The sequence below is a fragment of the Lagopus muta genome, chromosome 6 (assembly GCF_023343835.1).
Source record: "Lagopus muta isolate bLagMut1 chromosome 6, bLagMut1 primary, whole genome shotgun sequence".
NCBI classification, from domain to species: Eukaryota; Metazoa; Chordata; class Aves; order Galliformes; family Phasianidae; genus Lagopus; species Lagopus muta.
In genome coordinates this window covers 26821956-26843521 of record NC_064438.1, presented here as the reverse complement: position 1 = coordinate 26843521, position 21566 = coordinate 26821956, and the positions used below count along the sequence as shown (strand labels likewise).

Sequence of the window (21566 nt, the reverse complement as noted above, 5' to 3'; positions counted from 1 at the left end):
AATCCCTCAACATACCAAAATGCATTTTATTTTCTGTCTACTTTGAAAGTTGGCTATTGGTTTATTCTGGTTGCTTAGTGTTCTGCAAAAGTACTTTTCCATTTCTGGATGAGATAGCGACAGAGTTGGGTTCTAACCTCTTTCTCCACCCCTCTAAAAATAATAAATATAGTTTTTAAAAGCATTGCCTCAAAAAAAAAAGAAACAAAATCCAATCAATGCAATTGTTTTAGAAGTGAATCCCCAAAGAAGGGTACAAAAGCAGCGCCCAATAATGAGGAAGTGACTTTCTAACCATGCAGATCCAGGTGACCCGCTAAATGAAGCCAGAATGCTCCCTTAGGTTAACACTAAGTAGGAAAGTTTTTGTTTACTTTGTTCTATGTAAACTAATGCGTTCCCTGTGAGGAATGTCTTTTTTTTTTTCTTCCCCTATTGCATGACTCTATCTTAGTACCTAGTACTGATATATGTATGCTAATAGTGTATGTATTTCTGTAGGCTTATACCCACATATTCATACATATGGCTCGTGTTTCTTCTCCACCTTCCATTAAATAGACTTTTTTCCCAATATTCTGGGAAAAATTCCCTGTTCCTAGCAAACTCATCACTGACAAAAGTACGTCCAATTATACGTGCAGCCTATATATTTTGCTTTGACAGGTGAACAAATTCTAGGTAAGTTTTTATTTTGCTTTCATGTAACCTAGGATTGAGGATGAATAGGAGTTCTTGTCTTGTCTGGTGATTTTGCTTGATAGTAATGAAACCTTATTTTGAACTTGTTTTTTAATAATGCTCTTATTTTCTCTTTCTTTAACTGAAGCTGATTCAACAGGTACTCACTCTCTATATACAACGTACAAGGACTATGAAATCATGTTCCATGTTTCTACTATGTTGCCATATACTCCAAACAACAAACAGCAGGTAAGATGAACTGAGACTGCTTACAATTAATTTTTCCTGTCTCAAAAGTAGGTGAAGTAATGAATAATTATGACAGATGTTATTTGTTACTAGCAAAGAAAACACTGGCCATCTGCATCACAAAGATGAGCAAGGCAGGTTATTGTAGGTACACTGCAGGTGTCTAGCTAGATTTTTCTCCGTAAGACTGTTTTGTCTTATTATCCATTATTTAGTAAAACTTTAAATGAAAATATGTGTGTTATAATGTCAGTAGTGCATTTGTATTACATATGTGCATACATGACAGTTTTCAGCCTTGTTCAACAAGGTCAGTCATACTTTGATTCAACAAACAGTAATGTGTGCAGAATCAGAGGTGACAAGTGGGAACCCAGAACACTGTGCAGCCACTTGAAAGATATTTTTGGATGTTTTAATATACTGAAGAAGTTTGTAGGCTGTCCTGTTTTGTTATTTTGAAGTTCCTGGTCTTTAAAAGGAAAGAAAAGCTAATCAATTAAGGTGACTGATAAAAGCAGCCAAAAAAACCCCAAAAAAACAAAAAAAACCCCGTTTCTTCCATGCTTTCCTTGGACTACTGCAGAGTTTAATTTGAGGCTATCGTACTATTTTTGGAGAAATAGTGACGTTTTCCTTTATCTCAGAGAAAAGCCAAAGACCAGTGAGGATCCCATCATACCTTTTTCAGGAACTGAGCTGTTAATCTAAGTGTCCTGTGTGCACATGAATTCCCTTTCTGATACAATTGAATGAAGTTCATTGCATTTTTCTTGTTGAGTCCTAGACCATCTTGTTGACTATGATGTGTATCCATTTTATTCTAAAGACTCAGTTTGCATTTCTGCAAATAAAATTGACATTTCCTTTAATAATAAAAAAAAAGACACAGTGTTCTTTGTAGCTTCCTTTTATAGAGTAAATACTATGCTATAATTTACCTTTCTTATTTGCTGAATGAATACTGCGTAAGAGAATTGTTATAGACTGTTTTAACAATGATAACAATTTTAACTTGAAATTGAACTTTGTAAAGATGTGTGAAGTGGGAAATGTTTTCCAGCTTCCATGTATTACTGGTTGGTGAGTCCGATTACATACTAGTCGGTGTTTGTTATTGTTTTTCACGTTTCCATTTAGCTTAAAATTTTCATGTGTGTATATATATATATATATATATATATATATATATATATATTCAATATATATATATGATTATATATATATAATCAACCATTTTCTTTTTCAGCTTGAGACACAGAACTGAACAATAGTAATAGGAAAAAAAACCACTGAAGACTTTAAAAACTGTGAGAAAAGTTTTAATGTGTGCTTCCTTGATTTCTTTTTTCTTCTTTTTTTAGCTTCTGAGAAAGCGACATATTGGAAATGATATTGTGACAATAGTTTTCCAGGAGCCTGGAGCACAACCATTCAGCCCAAAGAACATTCGATCTCACTTCCAGCACGTCTTTGTCATTGTGAGAGTGCACGGTCCCTGTACTGACAGTGTTTGTTACAGGTAACTATCACTGGTTTCACTGAAAACATGGAACTGAATGCAGAGGGAGGTGTAATTCCTCTTTTCTCAGTAGGAAAATGTGATGAAAGATTGAGGTTGTGGAGGTTTTGGGATATGTGAATTTAAAACATTGTTTCTTAAAAAGTATGTAGGCACACACAAGTATCTGAAGGAGCCACATTCAGTGAGGAAATGAATGTACTCATTTTACTCACTCTCTAGTCAAGCATTCACAAATGATTTTAAAATTTAGTTCTCATTTTTCTTCATAGCTGTATTTGAGAAGAATTTTTCCTCTGATTTTTACAAATGCACTTTTTGTTCCGATAATTCAGGCATCTAAGCATATATGCCCTTTTTGGAATGCATGCAGTGAGGAAAATATGAATAAGCCTTCAGAAAGAAGCTACATTCTTGGAAATATTTTGTCTGAAATACCTTTGGCTCTTTATTAGTTTCTCTCCAAAAATACTATTCCAGAGCATTATGCAGCATGTACAATATAGTGTAACCTTACTAAAAGAGAAAATGCTCATTGATAGTGACATATAACAAGGAACTGCAAAATGAGATTCCTACTTAGTGTAAATTTTGTAACTGTATTAAGTGTAGAAATAATGCTTTTGACTTTAAGTTCAGTCAAACTTCTTACCTTTGTTACATCCTGAACTCTTGCTGTATTTTTAAAATCTCAATTAATTTCAGCAAATTCTTATTTTTTAACTTTAAAATAGGAAATGTCAGAGCAGTGGATTTAGAATAATCATCTGGAAATGAGGGAGCCTTAAAATTGTTTTTACTGAAATAGAAATGTGTCACTTCAGTCTATAGAGGAAGAGCTAAGGCAGTTGGGTGCAGTGTCCTTGAGATGATATATTCATGTTTTTCACATAATTATGTTAAGGTTTGAAGGTTTTTCCCTCCCTATAAGCTTGCGGCAATGTTTCTTGAAGCAGCAGTACTCGAAGCAATGCTGAATTTTGTATGTGTGTTACACTTTACTGAAGTAGGCATGTTTATATTGATACTTGCTGTAAGGCAGGTTGTTGACTGTGTATAACTGGACTGACTTCTTTTATCCTGAGATTGTTTCCTGACCCTTTATACTGAAAGACTACAAATTGTGAACCATTTCAGTTAGAATGTTTGAGAGGTTGCTTGGGTTTTAAGTTTGCTTACATCTCTCATTTTGAGTTGCACTTCTGAAGACAAGCTGCTACTTGGTTTATGTGTACACGTGTTCTTAAATTTTGTCAGATTGATTTTGAGGGAAATAAAAAGTAAGAAATCCTGGGAAATCCACAAGGACTATGAATACATTTTCCAGCTGAATTTGTATATGTACAAATACAGACAGGTCTGCATTTGCTAGCTGTTTTAAATACTGTGGCTTGTGGTTTCATGTTTTTTCATTATATAGAGCAAGGTAAAGATTTATACTCTTTATACTACAATAAATTTAAATATCTCAGGACTCTACATCTAGCATAAAGGCTTTCACGTCTCTTTCTTTATTTTTTCAAATGTTTGCAACTGAAAAGGATAGAATCTTACTGATTCCTAGCAATTAATATAATTATTTGAAAACTTCAGCTTTAGTGACACAGATCTGGATTTTAAGGGGAGGAGAGAGATGGGAAAAAAAATGTGTCAGTATTGATTTTAGAATTGGCTAGGTGTTAAGTGCCAATTTTGTGGTTTTCTTCATCATGTTGGCCTTCAGTCCTGTGCACAGATGAGACTGACAGATGAGATGGATTCTGCCAGCGCATTATATGTTCTTTGTACTGTCTTTAAAGTCCTTTCAACTTCTTTTCTTTAGCCTCTCGTCTTGGTACAAACACTTGATTTAGATTCATAGAATTCCATTATGAAAAGTTTTTCTAGGAAAGTTTTCAAAGTAACTTTGACCTCTTTTTCAGTGGATTGTTGGGAACAGTCACATTGATCATAATCCTAGACTAAACAGGAAGCAATATAGCATAAAATTGTACTGGAATTTGTGTAAAGAACTGCATAAAAGGAATAAAATCAAGCACTGTTTTTGCCAGTGGTTCTCCCTCCCATGTAAGATAAAGAACATTTCAGAAGCCTGAAATCACTTCAGGATTTCAGTAATTGTGTTTAAGGAGTCAGACAGGTTAGAATAAAGTGTAAAACTAGTGACAGCCAACCTTCCAAGGGAAATACACTACAATTCTAGTGTATTTCGAAGTGTTTATTTTCCTTATAAAAACTCCATTACTGTGATGTTTTGGCCAAAACTAGTTAATACTTTTTCATGCTTTGACCAGAATATGCTAGATCAGGTTAGAACTGATGGAGTGGTGGTTGTTACAAAGCTGTTGCAGTGATGACCTCTACTTAGGACAGACTACTGAGTGAACGAGCCTTTCAGCAACTTAATTGTCTAAATTAAATGCTGGAGTAATAGAACATGTCAGAAGTTTTTGGTTATAATAAGAAGGAGCAAGAATCAGAACTATAGTACCAGACTGGTTATTTTATCTTTCCCCTCAAGAAGTGCAGGATTTTGCATTTTAAGTTCTCTTTAAGCTGAGATACTAAGGATGGCTCAAAAAATTCCTAGATGCAGAAATATTTGGCCTTCTGTTTATACGCTAAGGAAGATGTGGTCTGCAAACTGGCAAGATTAAAATGTAAATAAGGGTATATTACTGGGAAATTAAGAAAAAACTTTCAAGGGTTATGGAAAAAGGGAAATATATGTATTCAAAAAGTGCTGAATTCACATACAGTCAAACTCTCTGCTTCTTCCTTATTTTTGTATTTCTTTTAGTGTTGCTGTGACACGATCCAGAGATGTACCATCCTTTGGACCACCTATTCCAAAAGGTGTCACGTTTCCTAAATCAAACGTGTTCAGGGACTTCTTACTAGCCAAAGTCATTAATGCAGAGAATGCTGCTCATAAATCAGAAAAGTTTCGTGCAATGGCCACCAGGACCCGTCAAGAATACTTGAAAGACTTGGCAGAGAAGAATGTCACCAACACACCTATTGACCCTTCTGGCAAATTCCCCTTCATCTCACTTGCTTCAAAAAAGAAAGAAAAGTCCAAGCCTTATCCAGGAGCAGAGATCTATAGTTCTGGTGCTATCGTGTGGAGTGTCCATGCAAAAGACTACAGCAAGGGTATGGAAATAGACTGTCTCCTAGGTGTCTCTAACGAGTTTGTAGTCCTCATTGAACAGGACACAAAAAGTGTGGTGTTTAATTGCTCCTGTCGAGATGTAATAGGTTGGACTTCAACAGACACAAATATAAAAATATTCTATGAGAGAGGTGAATGCGTTTCGTTGGAGAGCTTCATCAGCAACATTGATGACATCAAAGAGATCGTCAAAAGGCTGGAGGTTAGAATGTGTTCTCTTGTTTGCTTCCTCTTTCCTTTCTCATCTCCCCCCACCACGAAGGCTTCAGAGTTGCATCAGTGTTTGGGATGCCTGAAGCTGTCCTATTTGCTAATTGTTAAATCTACACAGGCTTTCCTGCTTTTATTTCTCAAAAATCCCTTACTGATCTGATATTGTTTTATCAGCGAACATTAACTGGCTCTGTCAATTGTCTCTGTATTTTAAAAACAAAATAAAACAAAACAAAAAACAGGGCCTTCACATGCATAAATTGATCCTGCACAATAGATACTGATGTCATCATTTTTCTTTTGTAGGTTTTTCCTTATTTTCTCCAGCTTATAAACTTGTTGAAACTTGTTTCAAATGAAACTAATATCTTTGTCTTATTAATGTGCTAGCAGTGTGCAGTCCCAATTCATATTGCAAGCTTAAGATATTCTCTCAATATGATATGATAACATAAAAACACAGTGAATCATGGTATACAGGACTGCGACAGGGTAGCAGGCTGGTGGAGTATGCTCATTTTTTATCCAATTAAGTCATGAAAGAATGTGCTATATTTCACTATCTTTCCTTTAATTTTACAGCTTAGCTGTATAATGACCAGGAAAAAGAGAAAAACATGTCCTGTTAAATTATTCTTAACTGTATTTCAAACAGCTGGAAATCATAGAATCATAGAATAGCCTGGGTTGAAAAGGTCCATAGTGATCATCGAGCTATGAGCACGGTTGCCAGCAATTAGACCAGGCTGCCCAGAGCCACATCCAGCTTGGCCTTGAATGCCTCCAAGGAAGGAGCATCCACAACCACCTTGGGCAACCTGTTCTATTGTGCCACCAACCTTTGTGTGGAAAAACTACCTCCTAATATCTAACATAACCTCCCCCCTCCACCCCCCGTCTCAGTTGAAGACCATTCCCCCTTGTCCTATCATGTATAGCATGGTTGATTAGTTACCAAAATGTATAAGATAAAATAGACACATTTGTCTAAATCCATGTTTTATCTGTTGCAATATGCTTTGGTTTTTTTTTTTTCCTAAAATTCCTGTGGTTTTGATAAAAACTTCAAGGCAAAACATGGATTACCAGACTCTACTGAAAATACCAGTTCGAGTGATGAGATCATTTCACTTGATCGTGTACCCAGGACTTAGATATATATTTTCCCTTATTGTATCCTATTAGTGTCCTAATCATTAAATTTCCTGTTTCAATCCACAGCTCATGACTAAGGGATGTGAAACAGTGGAGATGACTCTGCGTAGGAATGGTCTGGGTCAGCTTGGCTTCCATGTAAACTATGAAGGCATTGTGGCAGATGTTGAGCCCTACGGGTACGCGTGGCAGGCAGGACTGCGACAGGGTAGCAGGCTGGTGGAAATTTGTAAGGTGGCTGTAGCCACTCTGAGCCATGAGCAAATGATTGATCTTCTGAGGACATCAGTAACGGTGAAGGTTGTCATTGTCCCTCCCTATGAGGACTGCACGCCACGCAGGTACTGTGTGATAACTGCCTTCAGTCAGAAATTATGTTTTGATTTGGGGGATGGTGGAGGTGGGGGAAATGCTGGAGAATAAGCGTTAACCTTCAGAAACCGCTGCATGGTTATAAGACAGCATCCGGAGTTCTAAGGTGAAAGAAAAGCTAAGGAAAATTTCTAATATTCTGGGCCCTGCAAAATATTTATTATATGCTGCTGCTTAATAAAATGTCAAAATAAGCTTACGTATCCTTTAAGCTATATTGATCTGGAAATCAAACAACATATAGAGAACTGTGAATTTATATGCATCAAAAATGTACATTTCAGTGTCTGTGGATGTAGTTCTGGAAAGCTATGAATAGACATATAGTTTTCTCCTTTAATGAATAAGTTAGGTCCTAGAGTCTATCAAATATGTGGATCTGAGCAGAGAAATTCCTCTAAATTGCAATTTTTTTCACTCCATAGAAGATCTTGCTGCATGTCTCTAACTTCCAATTCTTGTTAATCTTGAGGCTTGTATTTTTGCTCTTACAGGTTTTAAATGTAGTTTAGTCAGAAATAAACATTAATGCATGCTTTTATTCCTGAATTGTATATTATCTGCATTTTTCCAGAACTCATACTATCTAAAGTTGTTTTTTTTTTTAATTTTTTACTGGTCCCCTGAACTCTTCAATTGTCTGTAGTTTCAACCACATTCCCAGTGTCTTGTGTTAATTTCTTGTAAATGCTATGTGATTAAAATGGGATAGTCTTTGATGGACTAAGTTTGCCCAGTGGCTAGCTTTAGATTTGTTAGGTTTACCAAGAAAAATGTGTACAGTTACACAAGATCAATATGTGTCTTGCAGTCAGACAGTAGGTTTTGCACTGTTGTGTTCTAATCAGGTAATACCTTTATAGGGATGGATCTTAAATCTTTTTATAATTAGGAACATTAGAGCTAAACTTAAACGTGCATTTATTACATTAATATGAAAATACATCTCTAAGCAAAGACATATTTACATAAACACTAGAAGAATTCATATTTGTTTTCACTGCGAGACGTTCTAAACCCTGTTGTAACTGGTAGCAAACAGGAAAGAAGTTTTATTTGTCCCCTAGTTGTCAATGGAAAATTGAATATGTCAGGGATTAAAATGCACAGTGGCATAAGGTCACCCATGAGGTATTTGGAAAGCTTTTGTACAGTATTTAGTAGCCCAGGCAAATGGAATGCTCAGCTGCAATCATAGCAAAAGGATTAGAGCAGAAAAATCTGTGTGGAAAGCCCAGATCCTATTATTTCTGAACTAAATTAAGTGCAGCCAAAAGCAGGCTTAGCATTCATGTACCCATATGCACAGCGGGAAGAGAAATTACAGCGCTTTTAGAAACACTGTTCTCAGCAGTCGTGGGTTTTGTTTTCTTGCATGACCGATTGTTCATAGTAGTTTATTACCTAATTATAAAATTTTTAAAAGTTATTGTTTATCCTGCTTGCTTTATCCAAAATCATTAAGATTTAGGAACTGTGTATTGAATTGGTGGTTATCCTGCATGAATCACTGAAGATTTGGCTTAGATCTTTGCACAAAGCAGTATCTCTTTGGCAATCAATTTTTCAAAACTTGTATCCTTCACTGTGTCCTCTGGAGATCATTTAGTATTTCTACTACAGTAGCCTATACAGACCATTAACTAAAATGAATATTGGTATAGTACATTCACATGAGAAGCAATTCCTATCCAAATAAATTGATTGACATAAGTTTGGAGGAAGAGCAGGAATGCAGTTAAGGTGAGACGACTTGCCAGCAGTCACGTATGCAAGGTTGGTAGCAGATTTAAAAAAAAAAAAAAAAAAAAGCCCCACCCACATCATAGAATCATAGAGTTGCACAGGTTGGAAAAGACCTTAAAGATCATCAAGTCCAACCGCAACCTAACCGACTATCCTTTCTAACAACCTTCTGCTAAACCCTCCCTGAGCACCACATCTAAATTGTTTTTAAACACATCCAGGGATGGTGACTCAACCACCTCCCTGGGGAGCCTATTCCAGTGCTTAACAACCCTTTCTGTAAATAAGTGTTTCCTGATATCCAGCCTAAACCTTCCCTGGTGCAACTTGAGGTCATTTCCCCTCATCCTGTCACCTGCCACCAGTGAGAAAAGACCAGCCCCGCTCTCTCTGTAATCACCTTTCAGGTGCTGGAATAAGGTCACCCTTCAGCCTCCTTTTCCCCAGACTAAACAGCCCCAGTTCCTTCAGTCTCTCCTCTTAGGGCATATTCTCCGAGCCCTTCACAAGCTTTGCTGCCCTTCTTTGTCATCTCAATGTCCTTTCTGTACTGAGGTGCCCAAAACTGAACACAGTACTCAAGGTGAGGCCTCGCCAGCGCTGAATACAGGGGCAGGGTGACTTCCTAGTCCTGCTCACCACACCATTCCTGATACAAGCTAGGATGCCATTGGCCTTCTTGGCCATCTTGGCCAAGGTCACGTTTATTTTCCAAATCACTCTCCCTGCATCTTACATGAACTGTGTTAGCTTGTGTCCTATCTTAGTCCAGTTTTTGTGCTGCTCTGTTCATGTTTTATCCTTAGGAAGGAGGGGATGTCTTCTGTTTTGGCATCTACAATTATTAGCAAGTGTTGTATTTTCTACTATGATAACTTTTGTGCAGGGTTTTTTTTTTTGCTTTTGTAGCACAGTAATCAGATGAGCAGTAGCAAAGCTTGTTAAATACATGTTTATTAAAAGAAGGCTTGCATCTTCTCTTTCTTGTAGTTGGCTCAACTTCTGTCTTCAAAATTTTATCCTTGTAGACAAAATATATTTGTTTTGCTTTCCTGAACAGTGTTTTTTATAACAACATTTTGTTTTGTTGTCCTTTTTCTTTTCCAGAAGTTGTTCTGAAAACTACCGTATGCCAGTGATGGAATACAAAGTGAATGAAGGAATGTCATATGAATTCAAATTTCCCTTCAGAAATAATAACAAATGGCAGCGAAATGCAAACAAGGGACAGGGACCTCATGTGGCTCAGGTACCATCCCAAGTTCAAAGTCCAGTGCCATCTAGGATTGGCTCAGGGAAAGGAGAAGGGAAAATGCCACCCCCAGAACGAGCAGCCAACATCCCACGAAGTATCTCTAGTGATGGGCGCCCATTGGAGAGCCGGAGGTACGTATCTTCTTCACACATTGCTTTTTATTGCTGCTCAGAATTCTGTCTTGAAGAAAGCACAATAGGTTTATCTAAGCATCTAAGGACTGTTTTCTTTTCTTGTCTGTAATTACTCAAAAGGCAATATGAATATGAGTGAAACAGCCAAAAGGAAATACGTTTGCTTGGCTTGACTAACCAGAAAAAGAAGTGCTACTGGATTGATAGGATATGTTTCACTGCATTGAGTGATATTCTAAAATTCCTACATTTTTGTTTAATGTTTAAGAGAGTGATGTCAGAGTTTTAGATCTAAATTTTCCAGAACCTCTGCGTTTTAAAGAAGTGAATTTAAAATTCATAGCTTGTTTAGAGGCTTGGTGGAATAATCTAAAGCTCCTGAGGCAGAAATAGCATTTAACATTGGTATTTTCTTACTGAACAACCTGTGCAGAAGGCAAATTTATTGACTGGGACACTTTCAGACTTCTTAGGCTGAAGAATAGATTGTTTTAAATTTGCATTTCTGTAGAGGGAATTTTTTGTTTGCTTTTTAAGAAAGAAAACAATTATTTAGAAAGATATCAGACATATCCTGTCACATTTTCAAATGAACTGTCATTGTTTTGCTTATCTGTACAAATCTGTTGCATTTCTGCATTTACAAAGAGACTTGCTGAGGGAAATAAGCTCATGGCTCATGTTTTGGAGAATTCCCTAAGAAAAAATAAAGTAGAAATAACATGTATAAAGGAGAAAATTTAGAGATGCAATGGAAGAAGGTCAAGCATTTTTTTGAATCAAGAAGAACTGAGGTTAATTTAAAATAAATAAATAAATAAATCAAAAGATGGTAAAGCCAAGACCGGAGAACTACCAACGTGAAATCATTTGAAACTCGTGTAGGCTAAATATTAACAAGTGGTAATAGTTGGTAAAGACGTTATTTTCTTGCTTAATTTTTCATTGAATATTGTCATACTTCTGCACTTAAACTGATTAGTTTGTATGTCTCATGCTTCCCTACCCTTGTAGCTTTCTTACAAGCTCAACTGATGTGTGCTTAGAACTTGCATCATCAGAAAATTGGCAACTTTGAAATTATTGGTAATATATGTTATATGCCTAGATACTGTGTGTGTGTGTGCATATATGTATGTATTCTTTCAATTTTTCTGGTAAAGTTATTTGTGAGGGAGACTGCAAAAGCCAGTGAGGCATTGGACTTTGTTCTCTCTCTTATGGTATGTTTGGACCAAGATAAAAATTGCATGGCTTTGTGCCATATTCCCCTTAAAGTTGGAGACAAATAGGTGATGAATTTGAAGGAATGGGAGTAGGTCTGTTTTGTTTTGTTTTTGGTGGGGTGTGGTGTTTGTCTTTTCTTCCTGCCTGTCCAGTGCTGTAGAACCTCACTCTGTAATTACGGGAGGCATAGTAATACCTGGGCAAAGTTTCAGGGAGTGGCAGGACATCAGGTACAACTGAACTGCTGGTTTTTTTCCCAGAAGCATCTGATGCTTCATGGCACTAACCAGAGAGTTTTGTCCAGAATCTTGAGTTGTTGCTTTCTTTCTTTGTGTGGAGGAGGGTGAGGCCCTGACTGCTGAGAGGTGTGGTATTATTAACTGTGCTTTTCTTGCACATAAAAATCCTCGTGGACAACACAACACCCCTAAAGCATCCAAGATTTATCCACTCAATGGATGCTTCTAGAAGGGAGTTCTGGCCTGACCAGTGTTTTGCAAAGGGAAGATTGCATTTCCGTATATTTTGTATTTGTTTCCAAAAACTGAAACTTTCCATTTCTTTCATTTTCAAAGCATGTTAGCTGTTGTTTTTTTTTTATTGTTGTTGTTTTTCTTTTTTCTCCAGACATTCTTTGTTTTTTGGTTTTGTTTTTGCTTTGGAAGGGCTATAGTGGATTTTTTCGTCCTGAAGCATATATTACCAAAGTAGCATTCTGTTTGGCAGGGTTGGGTTTTTTTTTATTATTTTTTTTTGGAATGCCAAAAAAATACATTTTATGTCTGCTCTAAACATGTTAATCTTGGCTGGATCAAGTCTGAATATAACAGCAGCTGCATGAGGTTAATGTGTTGCCAGTTAAAGTGAATAAATATACTGTTACATCATTTGAAAGGAATATGGAATAGGGAGGGAACAAACCAAACAGTAAGATTACTTCAATAGGATTACTCTATTTTTCATTTTCTGCACAACAAAAGCATTGCATTTTAGAAAGCTCAGATATTTCCATTGTTATTGTGTAAAATGTCTGAAATGAATCAAGATGAGACTTTCATAGCCCTCTTACTCCAGCGTAGCCCTTTTTGTGTTCCCATTGGCAGTGATCTCCATTAATGCTCAGGGTAGGGCTGGCTGGTTTTGGTTTTGTTTTTTCAGCAATCCACTATTGCCTCACTAGTGAGAGTCTAAGCTGAAGTTGTTACCAGCCTACCAGGAAGTAATTTTATTTTTATAAAACACCTTATCATTCTATTGGTTTTCACTTACTTTTGTCAGCCATCTGTCGAGAACCCAGGAGAGAATCAGAGGAGTGTTATAAGTCCTTATTATGCCTCATTAGTAAAGCTGTGCAGATTGCCTCTCTTTCCTTACTACCATTAGGGCTTCACTTTCCAAAGGAAAGTGCTGCTTAATTGTCAATGGGGCTGGAAATTCACCTGTGAGGACCAAAGTCATTAAGCAGTTTCAGAAATGAAGTACAGCTGTGCTCTAGATTTCACTAGCTATCATTTCTGTTTCTTCAGTGCCAAACCCCATGTAAGACTTGATGTCTGACCAATTTTAATGCTTGTTTTTTTTTTAAATTGAAGGTGACATATATGGTGCATTGTTCCTGCCATTGACAGCACGTTGTTTATTGACTGCAGGTCAGTCAAATAGAAGTGCTGTAGTATTTCTGATTTATCAGGCCTTACACGTTGAAAGTGTAACTCTTTGAATTACCTGCTAGAAATATTTGACTAATGATTGCTTCATACAACTAGTTTCTAAATACAGATACTTAGTGAAACAAATTTAGATTTTTGCCTGTTATTTTTGCTTCAGCTCATTTATCTATGTTAAGTAAAAGCAGATTATCAGTCCTGCAAACAGGAGGATTTCAGTTTTGTATCACATAAACCTGTTGGCATCGTGAAAGACCTGCTACTGTAAGTGGAAGAGTAACTTACTTGACAATCCCTGATGGATGGCAGGTCAGTGTCTAACCTGCAGAGTTCTTTTTGCCCTCACTGAATTGTCTTCATGCACGCAACTCATTTGCACAGACTTAAATTGTCACTATTCCTCATAGTGTCCTGCATCCTTGAATGTAGTCATGAGTGATGTGCATGTTTGTAGTAGCAGGAAAAATAATTAAAGACTGTATATATCTTAATATAAATATCTAATTTTACTGTAATATTAAGATTGAAAGATGTCATAATATATATACAGTAAATTCCTTTCACGTTAATTAGTCCACATGGGACACTGTGCGCTCTATAGCCCAGAATAAATATCAGATTAAGACATGGAGGAAAGCAGCAACAAACCACATATATGAAGACTACTCCATAAGTAATGCCTCCCACTTTATTATGTTGGCCCTCAGTGTCAGAGGTGGATGTTGGCAGGTACGGCAGTAGAGTTTGAACCTTTCCACTAGTATTGCATTATGTTTTGTTGCTGTGCTGTGATGGCAGCAGAGGGGCAGTCTGACAGAATGGCATCAGGTGTGTAAATGTGTCTGAAGCAAAGGGGTGGAGTTCAGTTTCTCCACATGGAAAAAATGACACCCATGGACTTTCAGTTGTTGAACATTTATGGAGACCAACCAGTGGGTGTGAGTGCAGTGAGGCAGCGGGTGATGCATTTCAGCAGAGGGAACAGCAACAGTGCGTCACCTCTGCTGACAGATTTTTACAAGTGCAGCATCCAAGCTCTTGTTCGTTGCTGGTGAACATGCACAGCTAATGATCATGACCATGTCGAAAACATGTGTTTTGTAGCTGAGAACTTGCTCTATCAAGTCGTGTCTTTGTGTTCTTTTCTATCTGTTGTAGTTGCCATCAAAATAGACAGGTGACATTACTTGCAGATCAGCAACTTACATATATTTTTAAGTATACTAGAGATTGGAGAAGATGTAATTTTGGATTTACTTATTTTTCCCCCCCTCTCACTATTTTGAACATTTCATCCAGTTGGCTTCCAGACTTTATTATGAAGAAAAAAAATGTGAGGAAAGGTTATGAAATAGTGCTCAGTGGTAATCTCTTCTTAACTTATCATAAACTGAAATTAGTCTTAACTAAAACCTGACTCAATAAACATTTGAAAAATGTGAAAACAAGTGAGCAAAGCACCCTGGGGAACTTGACTGGACCTCATAATGTGATTAAGTGTTGCACTGAATGGAAACTTGAGACTCTGACTTGAAAATACATGACCACGGTCAATATTTCAAACCAAATAATGAACTGAATTATGGCATCACTGCAGTCAAGCAATGGCCACAAAAATCCACAATACAGAAATATTGGAACAATGTTCATTAAGAGTGGTTTAATTCTAACTGAGGACTATGGAGTGCAGTTTGGCCCTGAGACTTCTTCATTCTTCAAACAGTATTTGTTAATAGTTGGTGGCAGTAACTGTGTAACAGTTTATAGGCTAATGCTTGCAGGCAGATTCTAGCTTAAATGATTCCTATGTCATAAAAAAAGCCTAATTTACTGTTGATTAGCTTGCATCAGTAGCTTTTTTCATAATACAAACAAGCAAGCCTCCGTGCCCATCTCACTGCCCATTGAATGAACGTTTTCTAGCACATGCATTTCCTTCCATAGCGATTTGAAGTTTTCTTAACATCCCTCAAATTAAAATTCAAATTAAAATGTGTTTTCTAGTGACGCTAGGACCTAGAACTGGATATAGCAGTGAAAAAACAGAAGTTTGTTACAATTATTATATCTTCAGCCAAACTCACATTCCACAAATTTCTGAGAAGTACCACATTGTTTGTGATCAAGAGCTGGTCTCTTGTTTGACAGTGGCCATTAGCAGGGACCAGGGAAAAGCAAAAGAAATATTCTTGTGCTATTGGCATAACTGTAAATAAAGATGACTTTGTACCAGATCCAGCAGTCTCCTGGTTATCTGTAGTTTATGAAATTCCAGAGTTGGGTGCATCCATATTGTAATTTAACAGCTGTGGGTGGTATCTGGGTGCCTTTACAGTTTACAGTTCTCCTGTCCATACTTTTGTCATGAGGAATGATGAATAATGTTTTGTTTGCTTAATCTAACGTAATTCACATTTGGGCAGACAACAGGCAGAAATGATTAAAAAAGAAACAAAACAAACAAACAAACAAAAAAAACATCTGAAGCCTGTTCAGTTTGTCTTTGTACAGAACCTATTCTGTACCTCCAATCACTTTCTTGTCTCCCTTCGTATCTTTCCTTGTACTACATATTTTCTGAAATGTGATAATCAAAGTGTAGAAAAAGTGTAGAAAAATATTCATGAAGATATGCAGTGTGGTGTGAGAAGGTACAATATGATGGCATAATTGTATTTTGTTTTATCTGTCCCTTTCCAGACCTGCTGATGTACTTTCATCTTTTTTTTTTTCTTCCCCTTTCTAAGCAGTTTGTTTCCCTTTTTAACCTGAGAGCAGGCAGTCAGTGTTTTTAGAGAAATGTTGCGTGCTTCAGTACGATTAGGACTGTAAAATCAAGTTCTTGGAAAGTAATTGTGCCAGAATTAAGATTTGCTGTGCGATTTTATTCAAGCTCTTTATGTAACCATACTTTTTGATACTTTCCCTGATTAAATTACAAGATTTTTTTCTTAACGGAGAACATCTGCCTCTTTCACTTCTCACAGTTGAAGTGAAATTGAAGTGAAGCTCATTAAAGAACAGCTATTTAATATTTTTCCTCTTCATTACTCCATCCTTTATTTACTGGATGCTATTCAAATCCCACTGTAAAAATGCAATTATTAATTCCCCACTAAGCATTACAGTGGTGCCCATTACTGTAGTTTCTGAATGCTTCATGCGTATTAATTAAACTGAATTTTCAAAACTTCTGTCTGAAAATAGATTTCTTTGGACCTCTTCAGATTAAGAACAAAGGTAGAGACAGAAATTATGTTCTAATCATTTCTTACGTTCTATTTTGAGCATCTCAAATTTGGAAGTGTGCCCAGCATTGTTAATATTTTATGTATTCAAATTACAGCTTCAAATTAAAGCTTCAGCTGCTTTGGTAAGTTCTCAGCACAGAAGTAAATCAGGCCTCACAATCAAATAAGGCCTTTGGGAAACTTGCAATTAGTGACAATGAATGAAAAATTGTCTTTAACGAATACACCAGTGATCATACAGGACTGCTGTAGCAAGTGTAAAATGAGAATTCAGTTTGTTAAGTCAGCATGGAAGTGCCTCTAATATAATGCCAGCCTTTCCCTTCTGTCAGCCTGCACTTCCTGCATGGCTGTGCAGTTCTTGTAGAAGTTATTCAAGGACAAAATAAAACCGTATGACTGAGAGGAGACCAGGGTATGATCTTATGATTAAAGAATGACTTAGGCCATAGACAAAAGCATGCTAGGCTCACATTTTTCCTGTAATGTTTATATTACGTACATACGCAAGCTGAAGACTTGAGAAAATTACAGCAAATTAAATTAGTAAGAGCAAGATGGATGCTTTCAATGTCTTTGTCATACTAAACAAGTATATGCCCATCCCACTCATTGTTTGCATAAAAGATGTTTTCTCCCCATACACAGCAAAATTCAACTAGTCCTTTCAGGATGAAGTAGGTCTCTTAGAGCTAAATCATGTATGGTCCAATCCCAGTTCTATTGACTGTAATTTATTTGTATCTTTCTAATGCAGTGGTCGCTTGGCCTACTTTTAAGTTCAGTTATGGAACTCACGCACTTAACCATTTTGGAATTTCTTCTCAAATTTGTCTTTTAAAATAGATAATGGTCTCTTTTAGTTTGCTATAATTATATATAAAAAAACAAGCATAGAATGTCATAACTACAGGGCCATACTGCTAACAATATCCTTTTTGTCTTGGGAAGTGATTTTCATCAACATTTCAAATCAGCTTAAGAAGTCAATTTGAGCAGATTTACTTTCATGTTCTTCTGTCTTATTTGCTTGTTTCATGTAAAAGGAAAGTCTTTCCCTATTGATGTTTTTCAGCAGTGCTTAGAATTTACCAGTAAAATGTATTTCCATTTTAAATAAATAGGATGTCCTTCCTAATTGGCTGTTCCTTGGTGCTGCTCAGATCACATTTATAACAGTTTTGTTTGCCCTTGAGGTCTTTCAACTTTGTAAATGAATTATAACTCCATGACACAATTCTGAAATCCTGACATTCCTTCTGAACAGTGCTGTTGCTTCTGGGTAAGGCACAGGGAGTAAAGAAAAGGCACAGCTGATTCTGAATTAAAAGTATAATCATTTTTTCAATAGAAAAAATAATTTCACAGAAATTATTGAAGGGTTTCCTTGCCGTTGATATTAAATTAAATGTATTTGCTTGATATAGACTTGTGAATGCTATTGAAAGCACATATTTTTGTTGGCCAGACTAGGTTTTGTTTTGTTTTGTTTTTTTCTTTATAAAAATGCCTCTGGGAAAATGAACGCACTGCTCCCCAAATTTTCAACTTTTGAACTGTTTACTTTACAATCAAATAATTTCAGAAATGTTGCTTGATAAATGTGAAATAAAGTAAATTCCTTTTGGTTGAGTCGTTCATTTCTTGTCTGGGAAAGAGTTACTGTTACTAGTTTGTACTTGGGGAAACTGCAGTCAGGAAGTTGGATTCTTGACTGTCCCATTGCTTTTTCTCCCTTTTTAAGATTTAGTTTGCTGTTTGTTTTTGTTTTTAAATTGTTTCAGTATACATATACTGGAATGTACACACAATAAGCTGCTGGTGTATCTTTTTAATTTATTTTCAGAAAAGTTTTTGAATTTTGAAAGTACTTACAGTGAGTGTGAGTGAGAGTCTGTCACTTGTTTTCAAATGCAGGTTAAGTGAGTAGATTAAGATCTTGTGAATCTCTGGGCCCAGTTGGTGTACTGAGACAGTCTGCTGTGTGTTTCTTTAGAGTTAATAAGCAGTTCTTAAGCAGTTTCTAATGTGTAGGTTGCAGGGTTTTTTTTCCAAATTAGAATGAGGAAAGTTTTGTATTCACAGTAAATTTTATTGCTCATGGATGGCATAATTCAGTCATCTTAGCTTGCTGCAGAAGTGCTAAATGACTCCAGTCGCCGCTGAGTGGAACAGAAGACTTAATGGCAGCACTGAATTCAGTTGGGGCTTGGGAAACAAAGCAGAAAATAATCTAGAAAAGACTTCAACTGCAGAAAAGGATATACAAGCAAATCGTTATAAGCGTGTAGCTTCCAGCCCAAATGCATTTTAGCCAATTTATTTGCTGCATTGTTTTTCCAACAGACTTCATAGAGCTCAGGTCTGTACTTTCAGTGACCTCTAATATTTTATATGAGAACATTAAGTTAGGGAGAGTTTAAATATATTCTTAAATAATATTTCATTTTTAGACCTTTAACTTGAATGTGGACAAGTTTGGTGGCATAGGTGTGTAAGCTTGCTACTCTGAGTTTGCATAGACAACTTTCAATTCCAGGCAAGAGTTTGTGCTGAAAAGTAGAAATAGATCGCTCTATTTGGTATTTGGGAGAGGAATGTCATGCTTCATTATTCCTTACAATCAATCTGCAAAAAGTAACTCAAGACTTCAGAAAATGGGATGCTTTCCTAGTGTGTGCTGGGATTTCCTTCCCTTCACACACACTTGCCTCTCTTCATTTGCTCCTCTACATCCACCTTCTGTTAGCTGATTTTCCTCAGTTTCCACAAGGAATAGATTTACAGTGACTCTCTGCTGTCTCCCTGGTGCCATGTTCTTAGCTGCTCTGACAGTTTGCATTAGACAGTCCATCATGCTTTGCATTACGCTACTGCTGTTTGAATTGCTGATGTGACCGATTCCTCTGCTCTGAACAGGTTGTCTCCTGGTTCTGATGTCTACGTGACAGTTTCATCCATTGCATTAGCACGGTCGCAGCAGTGTCGCAATTCTCCAAGCAACTTATCAACCTCAAGTGAGACTGGCTCTGCTGGGAGCACATACAGACAAAAATCTATGCCAGAGGGGTAGGCACTAGACTTCTTTCATATTCTTTTTTAGGCAGCCTTTTGTCTCCGTTCCATTTGTTGTAATGTATGTTAAACTGAGGGAGTGCTTACACAGGCTCCTGCCAAAATGTTCTTTAAACGCATTAAAGCATGTTTGTACTCAAATATAATTGTCATGCCTGCTGGAAGTCGCATTTTAAAATTCTTTGCTTCCGCCTTTTCCCTTCGTGCCCTAACATCTATCATCTCAATCCACAACAGAGCTCAGGTTGAAAGCTCATAAAGGGACATATATATCTCTCTAAAAATCTAAATTAAAGGTACAGGTCTGATGTTGCAAATTACTTCCTTTCGCAGATTTAGATTCTGAAAGAAAGTAAATAATAGGTTTGGGGATTTGCAGTCTATGCTAATAGTTGAAGCAATATAGCGGTGACTCCAAACGTGTAGGTGCAAAGATGCTGAATAATACATAGCTAGATTTTTTTCTATGTATTCATAGCTGCCTTATTTTACGGCACTCTCATCCAACTTTTCTCCAAACTCTGAAGTGATCCAGTGTCAATGTAAGGAGCAATCTGCAGAGGAAGAAATTATGTCTCTATCATTTTCAGAGAACACTGAAAGAAGCAATAAATCAAGCTTCTCTGAGTAGAGGAAAAAAAATAATTGGTAGTAAGAGAGCGATCTACCATATTCCAAATTATTTCCTGTTGAGAAAAGAAAGGACAGAAGTGCTGATAGTTCACACTGTAAAGCTTTCCTGTGAAATCCTGAGTACACTGCTTGTCATTGTGTGTAATTAATTCTATTTTGCATCTTTTATAAAGTAGAATATCTTTATTTAAAAAAAAAATCACATAATTACCAAGATTAAATATCGTTTCTTGGAACTGCTTAGTACAAGCTACTGCTCTTTTTATTTATTTCTTTAAGCACAAGCAACAATCTTTTGCCTGTTTAAGCATCTAGGAAGGAACAATATTCAGTATCAGCCCAGGGAATGCTTTTCAGGGCATGTATTTGAACAGGTGTTGCTCATTGTTCCAGAGCACTGAAGATTTGTCCTCCAAATATTCTCCTTCTAGCCTGGTTTTAGTTTTTCAGAGGAAGCTATCTCTTCCCTGTTGACATGTTCATGACAGCCTTTATTTGTGAGACTATTACTGTTCCGGCCTGCTGACATTAGGAGATTTGCTCAAAACCCATTGATCTTTATTTTAAGCAAATGCACAGAACTCTGTAGCTCAGAAGAGCACTTCAACTTTTTTTCTATGCTGCATCCTTCTGTCTCATTCATGCCAGCAGCAACTGTGTTGTCTTTAATTCTGAAGAGCAGCTTGTACTCTCAGTATGTTGTCTGCTTTTTCCAGCTACGTCATTTGGTCTAAGAAGAATTGTTGCTGCCATACATCCATAGACCATAACTGCTTGAGTAGGAAGGGATTTTCACACGCTGTGTTTTCATTTTAAATTGGCCTCATAGCACACCAGCACTGTTCCTCAGCCCTTTTCCTTCTTTCAGGAACTGTACACATATGTTTGTGCAGCATCTTTGAGCATTTTGCAAGGTGATACATCCTGGAAACCTTGCATACACAATTTGTTTTTCAAGTTTTAATTTAGTCCAAGTGAACAACAGTTTAATGGAATAATGGAAGAAGTATTTAATAAATGAGCTTTGTTACTTAAAAAAAAAAAAAATCATTTATAAAACTCCAATGATGTGACTTGTCAATTCTGTCCTTAAAGAAATGCATATTGCATCTCATACTGTCCTTGTACACACAAATTATATTTACTCAAGACTTCCCAAATCTTATCAACCAGACTAAAGAGAAAGCACAAAAAATATCATTAAGAAT

The 21566-nt window shown here is 36.6% G+C and overlaps 1 protein-coding gene across 9 annotated transcripts in view; it reads left to right on the top strand.

Moving 5' to 3' along the window:
- The window catches only part of SIPA1L1 (signal induced proliferation associated 1 like 1), a 192242-nt gene that overhangs the window by 143638 nt on the left and 27038 nt on the right, over positions 1-21566 (top strand). For all 9 annotated transcript variants that reach the window (XM_048949073.1, XM_048949068.1, XM_048949075.1 and 6 more), the window contains 6 exons: positions 830-933; positions 2298-2455; positions 5256-5832; positions 7065-7339; positions 10224-10502; positions 19570-19719. In XM_048949073.1, the coding sequence (XP_048805030.1) occupies positions 830-933; positions 2298-2455; positions 5256-5832; positions 7065-7339; positions 10224-10502; positions 19570-19719 (1543 nt within the window). The remainder of the gene's footprint in view (positions 1-829; positions 934-2297; positions 2456-5255; positions 5833-7064; positions 7340-10223; positions 10503-19569; positions 19720-21566) is intronic.